This window comes from Gorilla gorilla, chromosome 3 (genome assembly GCF_029281585.2).
Source record: "Gorilla gorilla gorilla isolate KB3781 chromosome 3, NHGRI_mGorGor1-v2.1_pri, whole genome shotgun sequence".
NCBI lineage: Eukaryota > Metazoa > Chordata > Mammalia > Primates > Hominidae > Gorilla > Gorilla gorilla.
The window spans coordinates 15,625,584-15,642,876 of NC_073227.2; the positions used below are offsets into that span (position 1 = coordinate 15,625,584).

General features: G+C 45.3%; 1 protein-coding gene across 12 annotated transcripts in view; it reads right to left on the reverse strand.

Annotated features, from left to right (window-relative positions):
* The window catches only part of EVC (EvC ciliary complex subunit 1), a 120,615-nt gene that overhangs the window by 42,056 nt on the left and 61,266 nt on the right, over positions 1 to 17,293 (reverse strand). For 11 of the 12 annotated variants that reach the window (XM_019025384.4, XM_063705186.1, XM_063705184.1 and 8 more), the window contains exon 12: positions 5,823 to 6,035. The exons of the other annotated variant lie outside the window; for it this stretch is intronic. In XM_019025384.4, the coding sequence (XP_018880929.4) occupies positions 5,823 to 6,035 (213 nt within the window). The remainder of the gene's footprint in view (positions 1 to 5,822; positions 6,036 to 17,293) is intronic. 12 annotated transcript variants of the gene reach the window in all.

Consider the following 17,293-nt stretch of genomic DNA (forward strand, 5'->3'; position numbering starts at 1 on the left):
TCAAACTCCCATGTATTATGGGGAGAAAGGGAAAGAGCTACTGACTGATGCCTAGCATGTGCTGAAAGTTTGTTAGTGTCCTCCTAGAAACAGTGAGGGTTTTTAGGTGGGGTGGACTCTACAATCAACTCCCGAGGCAAACACTGGAGTGCTGGGGGGGAGGGGGGCATTGCAGTTTTAAACAGCATGGTCAGAGTAGGCCTTGCTGTGAAGGTGACATGGAGCAAAGACCAGGAGCAGGACAGAGTGAGGCAGGAACGTGCCCAGAAAGCCAGAGGAGTGCAAGGAACCACTGGGGCTGGGGGCAGCATGCAGGTGCGGTCAAAGGGCAGCCAGGGCCTGACATGGTAGGCTTTGCAGAGTGTGGCGAGGACTCTGACTTTTATGCTGCGTGAAATGAGAAGCCATTGGGGGTTCTGCAGAGAAGCAACACGATGTGACTTAGTGTTCCCTATCAAATCTATTGTGCTGACGACTGTAAGATGCCCAATTATTTCCGGCATCACTAACAGAGAAAAGTCACTGCCAATTAAAGTGTATCTTGATTTCAGGGATGTTAAAATATTTTAAAATATGTATCCTAAAAATTAGTGGCATATAGGATGTCTTAAAACAGGGATGTCCAATCTTTTGACTTCCCTGGGCCACACTGGAAGAAGAACTGACTTGGGCCACACATAGAATGCACTAACACGAGTGACAGCTCATGAGCTAAAACGAACGTGAAAAAATCTCATGATGTTTTAAGAAAGTTCATGAATTTGTGTTGGGCTGCATGCAGCCTGTGGGTTGGACAAGCGTGTCTTAAAAGTATCACTCTGGCTGGGGGTTGAGAATGGAGGTAAAGCAGTTGGTCAGCTGTTGCAGTAACCCAGACAAGAGTGGTTTTGACCAGGGTGCTAAGAGGGGAGGTGCTGAATAGTGGTTACATTCAGGATTAGACTGAAGGCAAAATCAATGGGACTTCTTGTCAACCGATGTAGGGTGTGAAAGAAAGAGGAGTCAAGGATGACCCCAAGGTTTTTGCCCTAATTTAGTAGAAAAATGGAGGAAGGCTGTGGGTAAGGCAGGTTGGCAGGAAGAGCAACAGCTGTTTTTGACACACCCATTTCTCATGTCTATCAATCATCTAAATGGAGACTTCATGTAGATCTGAGTTCAGGAATGATCCAGAGCTGAGCATATAAATTTGGAAGCTGTTGGCTCTTAGTCCAACGACCCTTGAGGAACTGAAACTTGACAAGAGCCATGTGAGTGAGCACGGAAGTGACTCTTCTCCAGTCAAGCCTTCAGATGAGACTCCAGCCCCAGCCCAGGGATTGGATGTGGCCTTGTGAGAGGCCCTGAACAAAGGGCCCAGTTAAACTGTGCCTGGACCCCTGACCCACAGAAATTGTGAGACAATAAGTGCATGTTGTTTTAAGCTTCTAGTTTGGGGGTTACTTGTTACGCAGCATTAGAAAACTAATACAGGTGGTGTGTGACTGGATGGGATCACTGAGATAGTGCATGTAGATAAAGAGGACTGGAGACTGCACCCCAGGGCTCTCCAGTGTTCAGAAATTAAGGAGCTGGGAAGGGGCCAGCAAAGGAGACTGAGAAGGAGAAAGAAGTGAGCTGGGAGGAGAAGCAAGAGAGTCAAGCGGGTGTTTCAAGGAGGAGGAAAGAGACCAACTTGGCCAAACACCACTGTGTCCAGTAAGAGGAGGCCTGAAAGCTCGGCACAGAGGAGAGCAGACTTGGTGATGAAATGATGAAAACCACCTGGAGTGGGGTGCAGAGTGAGAGGGAGAGGAGAGTGAGGTGGGGAGCCAGGATTCAAACTCAGACAGACTGCCTCTAGCACTGGTGTTCTTTACTGTTATGCTAAGGAGTGCACCAACTGCCACATTCCCTGCCCCACTCCTACTCACTGGTGTGTTAGTTTCCTGTGGCTGCAATAACACTTTATTACAAATTTGTTGGCTTAAAACAACACTTATTACCTTACACTTCTGGAGATCGGAAGCCTGAAATGAGGGTTGGCAGGTCTGCACTCCTCCCCGAGGGTCTGGGGCAGAATCCATTTTCTTGTCTTTTCCAGTTCCTAGAGAGCACTTGCATTCCTGGGCTCACGGCCCCTTCCTCCGTCTTCAAGTCCAGCAATGGCTGCAGAGTCTTCCTCACTCCTCACTCTGGCACTGCTGCTCCTTTTTCACTTATAAGGACCCTTGTGATAGCATGGGGCCAAGCCAGATCATCGGGAGAATATCCCCATCTCACGATCCTTTGCTTAATCACATTTGCAAAGTCCTTTTTGCCTTGTAACCAGACATATTCACCGGTTTTAGGGATTAGGATGTGGGCCTCTCTGGGGGGCCATTATAGCTGCCTACCACAAGGGGACTGGGAGCAGAAATCTGCATTAGAGCAGATTAAATTTTGAGAAACACCATTCTACAACCTGTTCTAACGGGGTAATTCACAAATTCCATAATTTTTAACAACTTCCCTGAGCAATGGGATATGAAACGACCCACTGTCTTTTTGGATAGAAAACAATGTGGGAAAGGCAATTTGTAGTCGATGTGTTTTTGATTTTCCACGAATAGCTTCGCTGGTGCTTTTCTTCTCATGACTAATATTCATCTGAATGACAGAGAGCTCATTTCTCTTTTTTTCATCAATGAGGAAATATGGCAGGTGGATCTCTAACTATCGTGTGATAATTTTTTTTTTTTTTTTTTTTTTTTGAGATGGAGTCTCGCTCTGTCACCCAGGCTGGAGTTCAGTGGCGTGATCTCAGCTCACTGCAAGCTCTGCCTCCCGGGTTCACGCCATTCTCCTGCCTCAGCCTCCCGAGTAGCTGGGACTACAGGCACCTGTCATCACACTTGGCTAATTTTTGTATTTTTAGTAGAGATGGGGTTTCACCATGTGCCAGGATGGTCTCGATCTCCTGACCTCATGATCCACCCGTCTTGGCCTCCCAAAGCCGGGGCGTGAGCCACCGCACCCGGCTATCAGGTGTTAATTTAAGGCAGTTAAGTAATCAGTAAATTAACTATGACATAGACACCTTGAGAAAACAGTCTTGGGTCATACTTATGTAATCAGCTGATGAGGTCATTAACTCTCCTGCTTGCTTCCTGCATGCAAAACTCAACCAGAAACCTTTCCCACATGCCAAGAAAAATTCACAATCGTATGCTCACAAAGTAAACAAATAAAACATTCAAAACAGAGCTGTGCATAGTCTATTTGCCTAAAATAACTTAAGACTCCTAACCAGAGAGTTTTAGATGAATCACAGGTGTTTTGTCAGAAATGAAATTATGGATTCCTTCACTGTCAATACCATTAAATGATTCAACAGATATTGTGCAAGAGGTCTTAACTTGCATTATCTCAATGCAATCATTTGGATATTGTGACCCTTAGTTTTCACATAGAAGCTGGAGTTCTGAGGTATTTTTAGCAAGTTGTGTAAAATCACAGAGTTGCAAGAGGTCAGCTCACTGGCTAAAGTCACACAGCCCATTAATGTGTCTGCTCTGGCTCAAACCCATATCTTAGGCTTCTGAGGTTAGGGGCCTGGCTGCAAAACCACAATGGTCTCTAAAAGGCCCCTACACTCATTTAGTGGGTCCACTTCAGAGGCCCATTAGGCTCACCTGGTGTCTGAGACACTGAGGCCCAGGTCCTTCTCCCTCCCCAAAGACTGTAAATGAATTGGTCTGCCGCCTAGGATTTGGAATGAATTGGATGAATTCAGCTTCATTTAGATCCCTTAGAAGAATACAGGGCAAAGGCAACACTGTAATCATTTCCAAAGCTGCATTATTGTTGCTGGAAATGCAACAAGTTTTCCTGAGCATTTACCATATTGCAGCCACTGGGCTTTGAATAGGTGGTGTCAAGATGAAAATCAGGGTTGTTGTCCTCAAGGAACTCATAGCCAAATGCAGGAGACAGACAAGTCACCTACGACAGGGCAACCGGATGCCACTGACAGAGGACTGAATGAACTAGAAGGAGGTCTAAGAATTCATTCGGGCAGGCAACTAGGCCCTGTGCCTGTCCCCACAGCTGTGAGTGGTCATGTGTTTGCACAATGCTCTCCTCTATCTACTTTGTACTTTCTATTGCCCCAAGGAATTGTTTTAGGAAACCTCTTTCAGATGGATGCATCAGTCACACTGGTCTTTTGTAACTAATCGCAAACCCAACTTAAAGAAACAGGGCTTGTTTCTGACAATAAGCATGTAGGGGCGGGCGGTTCAGGGCTGCGGTAATGGCTTAACAGCACTGCCAGGGGCTCAGGGCTGTCTGAGACTGCTCCACCACCTGGAGCCCACCAGGCTCACGCAGGCTGCCTCTAGGGCAGAGAAAGGCTGATGCACCTCCAGGCCTCCCATGCGTTCTAAGAAGGAAGAATGGGATACTGAAGAAGGGGGCTGCTCCAAGCAAAACCGGCTTTGGTATCAGGAAACAGAAGCCCTTTGCTTTGTTTCAAAGGCCAGAGCAGTGTCACTCAGCCATGGCTAGTTGCAAAGGATATGGATATTGAGGATGTTAGTTTCACAGCCTCTAGAGGGCCGAAGGCAGGGGAGAAAGGACTGGTGGGCGGTCTTGGTGGATGCCGAATTTGGAAATGCCTTCTTTAATTTAACAGTTTTTAATGTTTTAAAGATAAAATCAATGTGGGCTGGGCACAGTGGCTCATGCCTGTAATCCCAGCACTTCGGGAGACTAAGGCGGGCAGATCAGTTGAATTCAGGAGTTTGAGATCAGCTTGGCCACCATGGTGAAACCCCTTCTCTACTAAAAATACAAAAATTAGCCAGGCGTGGTGGCACGTGCCTGTAATCCCAGCTACTTGGGAGGCTGAGGCAGGAGAATCTCTTGAACCTGGGAGGCGGAGGTTGCAGTGAGCCAAGATCGCACCGCTGCACTCCAGCCTGGACAGAGCAAGATTCCATCTCCCAAAAAAAAAATCAATGTGTATTGTATTAGTTTCCTATTGCTGCTGTTCCACATTGCTGCAAGCTGTAGCTGAAAACAACACAAATCTGCTATCTTACAGTTTTGAGGCCAGAAGGCTGAAATGGGTCTTAATGGGTTAAAATCAAGGTGTCAGCAGGGCTGTGCTCTTTTCTAGAGGCTATAGGGGAGAATGTGCTCCTTGACCTTTCCAGCTTCTAGAACCAGCCAGAGTTCCTAGACTCACAGCCACACCATTCCGACCTCTGCTTAGAACATCAACCCTCCTTCTCCGACTCCCACCCTTCTGCCTGTCTCCTGTAAGAACCCTTGCAATTACGCTGGACTCACCAGGATAACCCACAAGCATCCCTACCTCAAAGTCCTTCACTCAACCGCACCTGCCTTTTGCCCTGTAAGGGAACACAGCATAGATATCTTTGAGGGGTCACGATTCTGTCTCAGCATAAATCCATGGTCTTAATAATCAGACTCTCACTGAAAAACAGGAGTCCTGTGTGTGCCGCTTCCCCCACCCCCACTGAGCCCACTCCCTGTGAACCCCTTTCCTTCCTGCCATTTGGTTGGCTACTTATTTCTCTCGTTCTGAAGAACAAGCTTTGCGGCTCTTCTTGATCGATCAACTTAAGGTATGATTTCCGACTTCCTGTTGATGGAGATAAGGGCTCTGCTCTCTCATCCCACCCCTGTGGTGGGCCATTGTGAAAGGGAGGCAACAGTCATCTCCGTAGAGCACCTACAATAGGCACTAGTGGGTGTTCAGGACGTGAGATCTCTCACGCTTCTTCATGTGTTTTTAAAATGCAGACCCCAGCCCCTGGGTTCCCAAATGCCCGCACCTGCTGGTCTTGCTCTAGGAGCTCCTGGAAGAGTTTCCACTGCTGCCTCCGGAAGTGATCTGACTTCCCCAGCTGCCAGGCAGCGTTCTCCTGGACTTCCTGCCTCAAGTAGTCACACTCTTCCGGGGGGAGGCCAGTCATGCCAGGGAGCGTCTGAAGGAACAGGGCATCCACGAACTTCTGGAAAGTGTCCACGGTGCTGAAGTACAGCTCCTGAAGCCGAGAACCACAGATGGGGTTACAGGTCACGGCAGGACCCTGTGTGGGGCCTGAGCTGCTCTCTGCCTCTCCTCCACAAGCCTCCCGCAAAACACAAGGAGATCCACAGACAGGAACTCTCAAGTCACACGTATGCAAGCATGCATAGACACACATACAAGTAACTCCCCCACATGCACACACACTTGTACACACAGACACATGCACATGTATTCATACACATATGCATGCAGACACAGGCATATATACACACATGCACACACAGAGGAACACATGCACACTTTCGTTCACATTTGACCCATGCACACACTCCTACATACATCCATGCATAGACAAGTGCACACGTACACACATGAATCACACATAGACTCATACATACTTGCACACATAGACACACTCCTACAGACACACACGCACACACACACAGCCTTGGGAGGCACCCGTCACCTTAGAGCCCTCTCAACCCCACTCAGCCAAGCTTCACACCTGCTCTCCTCGCCAACCTTCACACCTGCTCTCCTTGCCAAGCTTCACACCTGCTCTCCTCCCGCAGTGAGCTCTCTAACTCTGGCATCTCCTCAAAACCATCATTAGGGCCTCCCCTGGGTCACCATCTAGATTATTTTCACAATCCCCACTGGTCTCTTTGTCTTCCCTTCCACCCTCCATGCTTAATTGAGTTATTTTCATAAACTTCACGTCTTATCATGAGTCCTCCTCAAATAACGTGGAAGACCTCTGTTCCCCTCACACTCAAGATCACCCAGCAGGGCTTCCAGGCAGCTCAGAGATGGCCCCGGCTGTCCGGCCTCTTGTCTCATCATTCTGTTGCCTTCATCCCCCCTCCCCCACCCCAATATCTTTCTAAAAACCATGAAAAACAAACCTACACCATAATAATAATATTAAACACCTGTGAATCCACCACTCACATCTTTTTTTTTTTTTTTATTTAAAACATGGAAGCGGGAGGCTGAGGCAGGAGAATGGCGTGAACCTGGGAGGTGGAGCTTGCCGTGAGCCGAGATTGCGCCACTGCACTCCAGCCTGGGCGACAGAGAGAGACTCTGTCTCAAAAAAAAAAAAAAAAAAAAGGAACCTTACAGATAGCTGGGCATGGTGGCTCACGCTTGTAATCCCAGCACTTTGGGAGGCTGAGGTGGGTAGATCACCTGAGGTTGGGAGTTGGAGACCAGCCTGGCCAACATGGTGAAACCCTGTCTCTACTAAAAAATATAAAAATTAGCCGGGCGTGGTGGCGCACGTCTGTAATCGCAGCTACTTGGGAGGCTGAGGCAGGAGAATCACTTGAAGCTGGTCCAGGTTGCAGTGAGCTGAGATTGTGTCACTGCACTCCAACTTGGGTGACAGAGAGAGACTCCATCTCAAAAAATATAAAAACAAACAAAAACAAGAAACGTGGAACTTTACAGGTCAAGTTGGAATTCTTTATGGCTCCCCGCAATCCTTTTCCCTCCCTCTCAGCCTCAGACAGCCATCCCCATGAATGCAGTGACCCTCTCTCCAGTTTACAGGTCTCTACTTTCCCTGCATATCATGTTCATAAAGGTGGCTTTTGGTGTTTGTGTTCATTCACCCATAAATGGCATCTCATTGCATGTTTCATTATGCAGATGCTTTTTGTTTTGTTTTGAGACAGGATCTCCCTCTGTCGCCCAGGCTGGAGTTCAGGGGCGTGATCATACCCTCGACTTCCTGGACTCAGGTGACCCTCTCACCTCAGCCTCCCAAATACCTGGGACTATAGAGTGTATGCCACTATGCCTGGCTAATTTTTTATATTTTTTTGTGGAGACGAGGTTTTGCTATGTTGCTCAGGCTGCTCTCGAACTCCTGAGCTCAAATGATCTGCCTGCCTTGACCTCCCAAAGTGCTGGGATTACAGGTGTGGGCCACCGCGCCCAGCCCAGAAGCTTTTTAAAGCCACTCCTTTTGCCCCATCTCCAATCACTTTTACACCCAGAATGAACTCCTCGCCCTGAAAAATCCCTCCAAAATAATCCCTTCTCTGGAGCCGCCCCTGGGCCACTAACATGGGCATTTCTGAACCCGAGCTCCCACCAGCTGTTTGGTTAGCCTACCAGGGTATCTAAGCCACAGTTTATCTGTCATTCCCCTAGACCACAGCTCCCTGAGATAGCAGCTTTGTCGCGCTAGGGTCTGCACCCACATCTCATATCCTCCCCAACCAAGCACGTGCTGGCAGTCCCTGAATACGCCATGCCCCAACACAACTAGAGCACCCACATTCCCCTCTGCCCAGGAACTCTCCTCACATGTTCCAAAAATCAGTTCGAGGTCTCCTTTTCTGGCAAGGCACTCTGACCAAAGGGTCTCATTAGGGGCAATGTGGCTTAGCTGAACACCTGCTTTCCTTCCTGGAGTCTGGAATCTTGGTACATGACAGGAAGCAGATGTGCCCGTATGACTGATCCCAACAGAATCCCTGGACTCTAAGCTCAAGATAGCTTCCCTGGTAGACAACATTTCACACATGCTGCCACAACTCATGTGAATTAAGTGCATCCTGTGTGACTCCATGGGGAGAAGATTCTGGAAACTTGTGCCTGGTTTCCTCTGGATTTTACGCCTTGTAGCTTTTCCCTTTGCTGATTTTGCTTTGAATCCTTTCGCTGCAGTAAGTCTTAGCCATGGGTACAACTATAGGCTGAGTCCATGAGCTGTCTTAGTGAACCACTGAACCTGGTCATCTTACGGACCCCAGAAGAGGTGCCCCTCCTTTGCTGCTGCCCTTCCAGCACTCACCATCCTTTGCAGGCACTGGTTGTATGATTGTCCTTCTCATGGACAAGACCACAGAGTTTCTTCTTACCACCTTTGCATTTGCAGGGCCTGGCAGAGTCCCCAGAAAATGACAGGTGATAATAAATATAATTGTTAAGAATTACTAATTTGAGTCAAGAACACTGTTTTTGCATAATATCACTCAATCTATATAACAGTTCAATCAAGGCATTCTATTATAATTATCATTTTACAAATGAGGAAACTGAGGCACAGAGAAGATGAGTAACTGGAACACAGTTTATAGATGGTAGGTCCTGGCCATTGGACTCTTGGACTCATACCCTTAGCCAGTGTGCTACATGGATAATTGGTTTTTTTAAAGGAAAATAAACATATTCTCACACATACACTTAGTATGGTGAATGTACCTAGCTCATACTTGCTGTGCTCAACGAATATAAGTTAAATTTCATTCAAATCATGGTGGATAAGCTTTTTGATGTGCTGCTGGATTCGGTTTGCTTCATGCCTGGGATACAAGGCTGGTTCAATATACGCAAATCAATAAATGTAATCCAGCATATAAACAGAACCAAAGACAAAAACCACATGATTATCTCAGTAGATTCAGAAAAGGCCTCTGACAAAATTCAACAACCCTTCATGCTAAAAACTCTCAAGAAATTAGGTATTGATGGGACGTATCTCAAAATAACAAGAGCTATCTATGACAAACCCACAGCCAATGTCATACTGAATGGGCAAAAACTGGAAGCACTCCCTTTGAAAACTGGCACAAGACAGGGATGCCCTCTCTCACTACTCCTATTCAACATACTGTTGGAAGTTCTGGCCAGGGCAATTAGGCAGGAGAAGGAAATAAAGGGTATTCAATTAGGAAAAGAGGAAGTCAAATTGTCCCTGTTTGCAGATGACATGATTGTATATCTAGAAAACCCCACTGTCTCAGCCCAAAATCTCCTTAAGCTGATAAGCAACTTCAGCAAAGTCTCAGGATACAAAATCAATGTACAAAAATCACAAGCATTCTTATACACCAATAACAGACAACCAGAGAGCCAAATCATGAGTGAACTCCCATTCACAATTGCTTCAAAGAGAATAAAATACCTAGGAATCCAACTTACAAGGGATGTGAAGGACCTCTTCAAGGAGAACTACAAACCACTGCTCAATGAAATAAAAGAGGATACAAACAAATGGAAGAACATTCCATGCTCATGGGTAGGAAGAATCAATATCGTGAAAATGGCCATACTGCCCAAGGTAATTTATAGATTCAATGCCATCCCCATCAAGCTACCAATGACTTTCTTCACAGAATTGGAAAAAACTACTTTAAAGTTCATATGGAACCAAAACAGAGCCCGCATCACCAAGTCAATCCTAAGCCAAAAGAACAAAGATGGAGGCATCACGCTACCTGACTTCAAACTATACTACAAGGCTACAGTAACCAAAACAGCATGGTACTGGTACCAAAACAGAGATATAGATCAATGGAACAGAACAGAGCCCACAGAAATAACGCCGCATACCTACAACTATCTGATCTTTGACAAACCTGAGAAAAGCAAGCAATGGGGAAAGGATTCCCTATTTAATAAATGGTGCTGGGAAAACTGGCTAGCCTTATGTAGAAAGCTGAAACTGGATCCTTTCCTTATACCTTATACAAAAATCAATTCAAGATGGATTAAAGACTTAAACGTTAGACCTAAAACCATAAAAACCCTACAAGAAAACCTAGGCATTACCATTCAGGACATAGGCATGGGCAAGGACTTCATGTCTAAAACAGCAAAAGCAATGGCAACAAAAGCCAAAATTGACAAATGGGATCTAATTAAACTAAAGAGCTTCTGCACAGCAGAAGAAACTACCATCAGAGTGAACAGGCAACCCACAAAATGGGAGAAAATTTTTGCAACCTACTCATCTGACAAAGGGCTAATATCCAGAATCTACAATGAACTCAAACAAATTTACAAGAAAAAAACAAACAACCCCATCAAAAAGTGGGCGAAGGACATGAACAGACATTTCTCAAAAGAAGACATTTATGCAGCCAAAAAACACATGAAAAAATGCTCACCATCAATGGCCATCAGAGAAATGCAAATCAAAACCACAATGAGATACCATCTCACAGCAGTTAGAATGGCAATCATTAAAAAGTCAGGAAACAACAGGTGCTGGAGAGGATGTGGAGAAATAGGAACACTTTTACACTGTTGGTGGGACTGTAAACTAGTTCAACCATTGTGCAAGTCAGTGTGGCGATTCCTCAGGGATCTAGAACTAGAAATACCATTTGACCCAGCCATCCCATTACTGGGTATATACCCAAAGGACTATAAATCATGCTGCTATAAAGACACATGCACACGTATGTTTATTGCGGCACTATTCACAACAGCAAAGACTTGGAACCAACCCAAATGTCCAACAATGATAGACTGGATTAAGAAAATGTGGCACATATATACCATGGAATACTATGCAGCCATAAAAAATGATGAGTTCATGTCCTTTGTAGGGACATGGATGAAGCTGGAAACCATCATTCTCAGCAAACTATCGCAAGAACAAAAAACCAAACACCGCATATTCTCACTCATAGTTGGGAATTGAACAATGAGAACACATGGACACAGGAAGGGGAACATCACACTCTGGGGACTGTTGTGGGGTAGGGGGAGGGGGGAGGGATAGCACTGGGAGATATACCTAATGCTAGATGACGAGTTAGTGGGTGCAGCGCACCAGCATGTCACATGTATACATATGTAACTAACCTGCACATTGTGCACATGTACCCTAAAACTTAAAGTGTAATAACAACAACAACAAAAAATTTCATTCAAATCAATGTTAATTCAACCTAATGAATGCCACACTCTTAAGCTCATGGCCAACCCTGACTTTGGTCAGAATAAAGTGACCATGACAAGGGCATATGGAACCCACATTCTTTTAAAAGATTTAGAGATTATATTTCTGATATGGCTAACCAGATAACTTGGACCAATCTTTTCACTAGGGGTGAATGAAAAAGGTAAGTGGATAAAATAATTATTAAATCTTCATAAAAGTTGCAAAGATCTAACAAGATTGTGATGAGTACATGGGCCAAGGTCTAAGAAGACACATCTGGAGGGGCATGCCCAGTCTTTGGGCTGCTTTTACCTAGGGAGTGTTGGTTGATTCAGAGGGGACGGCTGAACAGCTGAGCAGGTCCTTTGACAGCCTGACGCTGTCAGGGGACCGAAGTTCAAGTTCATTGTTCATTATGGGTAGGGGCCTGGTAAACCATTCCACACTTAGGGTTGGTACCCAAAAAGCCACACTGGAGAAATATTAGTAAAATGGAAGGGAACCAGTCCAGACTCGTTATACAAACTGTAACCTGGAGTCAAGTTATTTAGATTGCCCAGGATATTTTAAGCCCTGACTTTGAATTAAGGTGACCCTGGATCACTAGAGGTGCTGATATCTGACAAAAGCAAAGGAAAATCCTCTTTGGAGAAGGACAGTATCATTGTATATTTCTAGAAATATACAATTTGTAGAAAATATTTCTACAAATAAGTGTGCAAATTTGAAATATAGTACACAAAATATAAACAGACACATGAGGAGATAAGGTAACATGATCAAAGACCTACACAAACAATGGGCATCAGAAACAAACCCACAGGTACTTCAGAGAGTAATTACAAGTCAGCATGTAATTACAAGACATGGTCTTTAAAATATCAATGCTTACTATGCTCATGAAGTTAAAAGCCACTCCTAAACCTTTAAGCAAGGAGCTGGAAATTATAAAAAGTAACACTACTTAGTTTAAAAAGAGCCAACTAGCAGTTCTAGAATTGAAAAATATTGTCCAATATTAAGAACTCAGTGTACAGGTTTAATAGCAGTTTAGGTGCAGCTGAAGAGAGAATTAGCACACTGTAAAACAGATCAGAAGAAACTAGCAGAACAAACCAAGGAGAGAGTAAAGGATGGAAAATATGGAGGAAAAGATAATGACAGAGAACATACAATGGGAAGGTCCAACATGTTAAATTGGAGTCTCTGAAGGATCGGAGGGCAAGGCTGGGTAGAAGCAGTATTTGAAGAGATAATGAAATTTCCCAAACTGATGGAAGAAATTTACAGATGAGGAAACTGAGGCTTCCTCTTTACATGTAAAAGAGAAGTTAAATAAGTTGCACAAGTTTACACACAGCTCTGACAGTTGGGTTCCAGTGCCCATGACCTTGATGCTACTCAGGTAAATATTTTTTAAAGAATGAATGAGTGAATGAATGAATAAATGAAGGGCCAGCACCTAGTAAACACAGGGTCACTTTTTGCTACATGAATAGCAGATAAAATAGTCTTTAAGAAAAAGAAAACAAAACATGACTAGACACAAAGGGGTCATTTCCTAATGCTAAAAGGTTTAATTCACTGGAAAAACGAAAAAGTTATAAATTTGTATGTAGTTAATAACATTACAAAATCAATGAAATTTGCCAAATTAACAGAATAAAGGAGAAAAATATTACACTGATTACCTCAGTAGAGGAAGATAAAAGCATTTTACAAAATTTAATTTCTATGCATGAGAAACACACTTAGCAAATTAGGAATGGAAAGAAACTTCCTTAACTTGATTAAAAAAAAAAAACAACAGCTATATTACATATTATACCTAATGGTAGAAACCACAAAGCAATATTAAGAAAAACTAAATTAAATACGACCTAAATAATTGTAGCAATATACCATGTTTCTTGATTGGAAGACTTGATATTGTAAACACATTAATTCTCCTCAAATTGACCTATAAATTCCAAATCTTAATCAACAACTATATGAGATATAAATTGAAGCTACACATACTCTTTAATCCAATACTTCCACTCTTTGGTATATCCAAGAAAAATATGTACACACAGCTTCTACAAGAAAGTTCACATCAGCCAGTGTGTAATAGGCTAACGCAAGAAGACTCCAAAGCCCATCACTAGTAGGATGGGTAAATGTATGGCAGTGTATTTATACAACAGAACACTCCACAGCAATGAGGAAGAATGAACTACTGTCACATACAACCACACGGATGGATCTCTCAAATATCAAGTTGAGTGAAAGGCCAATGGGACAAAGCACATGCTGTATGATGCCATTTATATAAAGTTCAAAAACTGCCAAAGCTGCACAACAATGTCCAGGATGTGCTCTGAGATTTACAACTGTAAATCAAACTAGGGATCTGATTTCTGTATCAGCTGGATGATGGCTCCTGGGAGCAGGGAGGGTGTTAGGATGGGGAGGAGGCATTGGGGGTGTCCCGGGGTCCCAGCTACATTCTCTTTCTTGCTTTATATGGTTTCATAAATGTTTTACAATAATCATTTGTTAATTTGTAAGATTATGCTTTATTTATTCATATGTCTTATATTTCACAATAAAAACACTTTCAATGAGTGGGGATGATGGACATTATTTTCCAGCCTCTGAGAATCCCAATTTTCTGCCAGGAGACAGATTTTTAAGTTGACTGTCATTCTTGGACTCTCCTATTCTACAGCAGTGGTTGGGACAAACCTTTTTCTTTATTGTTCACAATGGTCAAATCACAAAAATATGCGGGATTTGTAAATTAGAGAAGGGTTAGCTTTGTAAAAACAACAGGGTCCATTAGCTTAGGCTCCTTCTAATAAGAAATGTGCTGGATCCTGTCTGCTCCTTGGAAAGACTCAAATCTGCGTTCTTTGTCACATGGTCTGACAGGCCATAAAACACACCCTTCCCACTAATGCTGGCATATGTCACTTGGGAGATACTGATTTATTCTGTGCCTGAAATAGAACCAGAATTAATTTGCATTATTGCTTTCCCAGTGTGTGTAAGGGGTCAGGACACAGTGGAACTCTGGTGGGGAATAGAGGCTGCCCCTGAGCCTCATCCCCCAAGCTTAGGAGGCTATCCCCTTCCCCTCAAACAGAAGCACACACAGCCCAGGCAAATACAAACTGCTCACTTTGTACTTGCTCCTTCACTCAGGTGTCTCCTCTGCAGCCGCACTCAAACCACCACCTGCCCTCCCCAGGTTTCTCACAGAGCAGGGACTTGGGGCAAGGAAGATACCCATAGTCTAGAGCTTTACAAAGCTTCCTTAACCTACTCAAGGCTCAGTCTTCTTATCTGTCAAAGGGGGCTGATAATACCTGCTTTGAGGGCTGATTATGAGGATTAGAAAGGATTTATGGGGATTGGCTGGCTCACAGTACACAGCAAGCACTTAATAAATGCTAGCTAGTATCATTAGATAAAAGTTGGAGAAGTTAGTGTGTGGTTCTCAAGAAGTGTTATCCACTGCTTTTGTCATTCTAGGAACAAAGCATTTGGGGGAAAAGAGGTGAGAATAATTCCCTCTGAGCAGAGGCAGTTTTTGTTTCAGTTGTTTGCAAGGCAAGCAGGAGGAGGGGAGAGATGGGAGAGAGGGAAGGAAGGAAAGGTACAAGGCCAGAAATGGGCAGGTGGTCCAGTAGGACTGAAGTATAGAGTGTTGCGGAGGCACAGGACTAGTGAGGGGGCCAACACCATACGAAGGCCCCAAATACACACTGCCAAGTGGAGATCTGGCAAACTGGACCATGGTGGGGTTCAAGAAAGGCAAGGATGTGGCCAGGGCTGAAGATGCACTAATGAAGGTTCAGAGTCCATGGAATGGATCTTTCTGGAATTCCCTGGACATGGTCTGGCCCCCTGGGAGACTTTTGTTCCTCATCACAGGACCCAAGAATGTTCCCCAGGGACCCCAGCCTGATTGTTCTGAAGATGCACATTTAATGACTTCAGAGTAAAGTGTGCTCAAGTTCCCCTGACAAGTGGGTCCTGGAGAGCACAGGTGAGCTTGGGTCTCTTAAAAATGGCAAGTGGGTTGAACAAGGGGCAGGAGCTCTGGCACCTGCAGTACTGAGCCATCCACCAGAAGCATGACCATGGGCCAACTCCCTTAAAAAAGGAAGGGAGGATACCTGCATACAAACCTGCAGGGACTATGGGGGATCCCACAAAACACCCCGGCAGCTCAGCGCACCGCCTCCCAGTCTCTCTCCCGGCACCCACACCCCTTGCCACATAACTTTGCAGGGACTTCTCAAGGTGAGTGGAGAGCACTTCCCTGCCTCTGCTACCCTGAGTTCAGGCATGTAACTTGCTTTGGGCGACAGAATGAGGTGGAAGTGAGGTGTGCTGCTTTGAAGGCTAGACCTCAGCTATTGCTATGAGAAGAACATGCCCAGGCTAGTCCACAGGTCTTAGGGGGAAGATGGGAGAGACATGGAGCAAGGCTGAGTCAAGTTAATCAAGCCCAGCCTAGATCAGCTAACTGCTGGCCAAGCTGCAGACCATGAGAGCAAATCACTGCTGTTTTCAGCCCCTGGGTTTCCAGGTGTCTTGTTACACAGCATGACTGTGATCATAGTTACCTGGACAGCAGGAGATGGAGGGGTCCTACAAGTGAAAGCTCTGGGATAAATATGTGTGTCATCCTCACAGCACGCATACGTTCATTTTGCAAATGTCTCCTGGCACCTACCGCAGGCAAGGCCCTGTGCCAGGGACACTGCGGTGACCGAGGCAGGTGTGGACCCAGACCCGAGGGAGTTCACAGCCCATCAGGGGACATTGCACACATGCTCCCCCCAGGCTGTGGCACATGTGATGACCAGGAGGATGGAAGTCCTAAGTTAGACAGGTCTGGGGAGAGGTCAGAGGAGGGCTCCACTAAAGAAGTGACATTTCAGCTGAGACTCAAAGAGCAAGAATGAGCTGGCTAGGCAAAGCCCAGGGAAGGGAGGAAGACAGTTTCAGGCACTGGGGTGGGAGGGACAAGTGCACCCTTGGGGGAACTGAGAGATATCTGAGGTCAGCTGGAAGTCAGGGAGCAAGGGACAGAACTTTAGGAAGGGTGATGAGTGGGCCAGGTAGTGTGGACCTCATGGGCCAGGCTGGACAGGTGGATCCTGTGGGCCAGCTTGGGTGGAAGCGTCATAGGTCAGGCCAGGAAGACCTTGTGGGTCAGGTTGGGGGCATCTTGTGGACAGGCTGGATGGGCCTCGTGGACCAAGCTAAGTGGTCATGATGGGCCAGATTAAGGATGTTGGACTTCTTGAGAACAACAGGAGGCATTCTGGGGTGTTAAGTGGCTCTTTCATATGGTTAACAACTTAAAAGGAAGGTAGCCAAGAATTCCTGGATCAGAGAGGTTAAGTGATATGGACTAGGCCACACAGCAGGTATGCAGCTGAAATGGGCCCATAACCTGGTCTGTCTGCTTCTTGAATGACTCTTCTCCCCCCTGTACCTCTTTGCAGGGAGGTAAGATGGTTGTGAAAATTACCAAAAGGAAAGAGGGGTAGCATGTGATACAAGGGCACTGTGAGTTGTACTTCTGC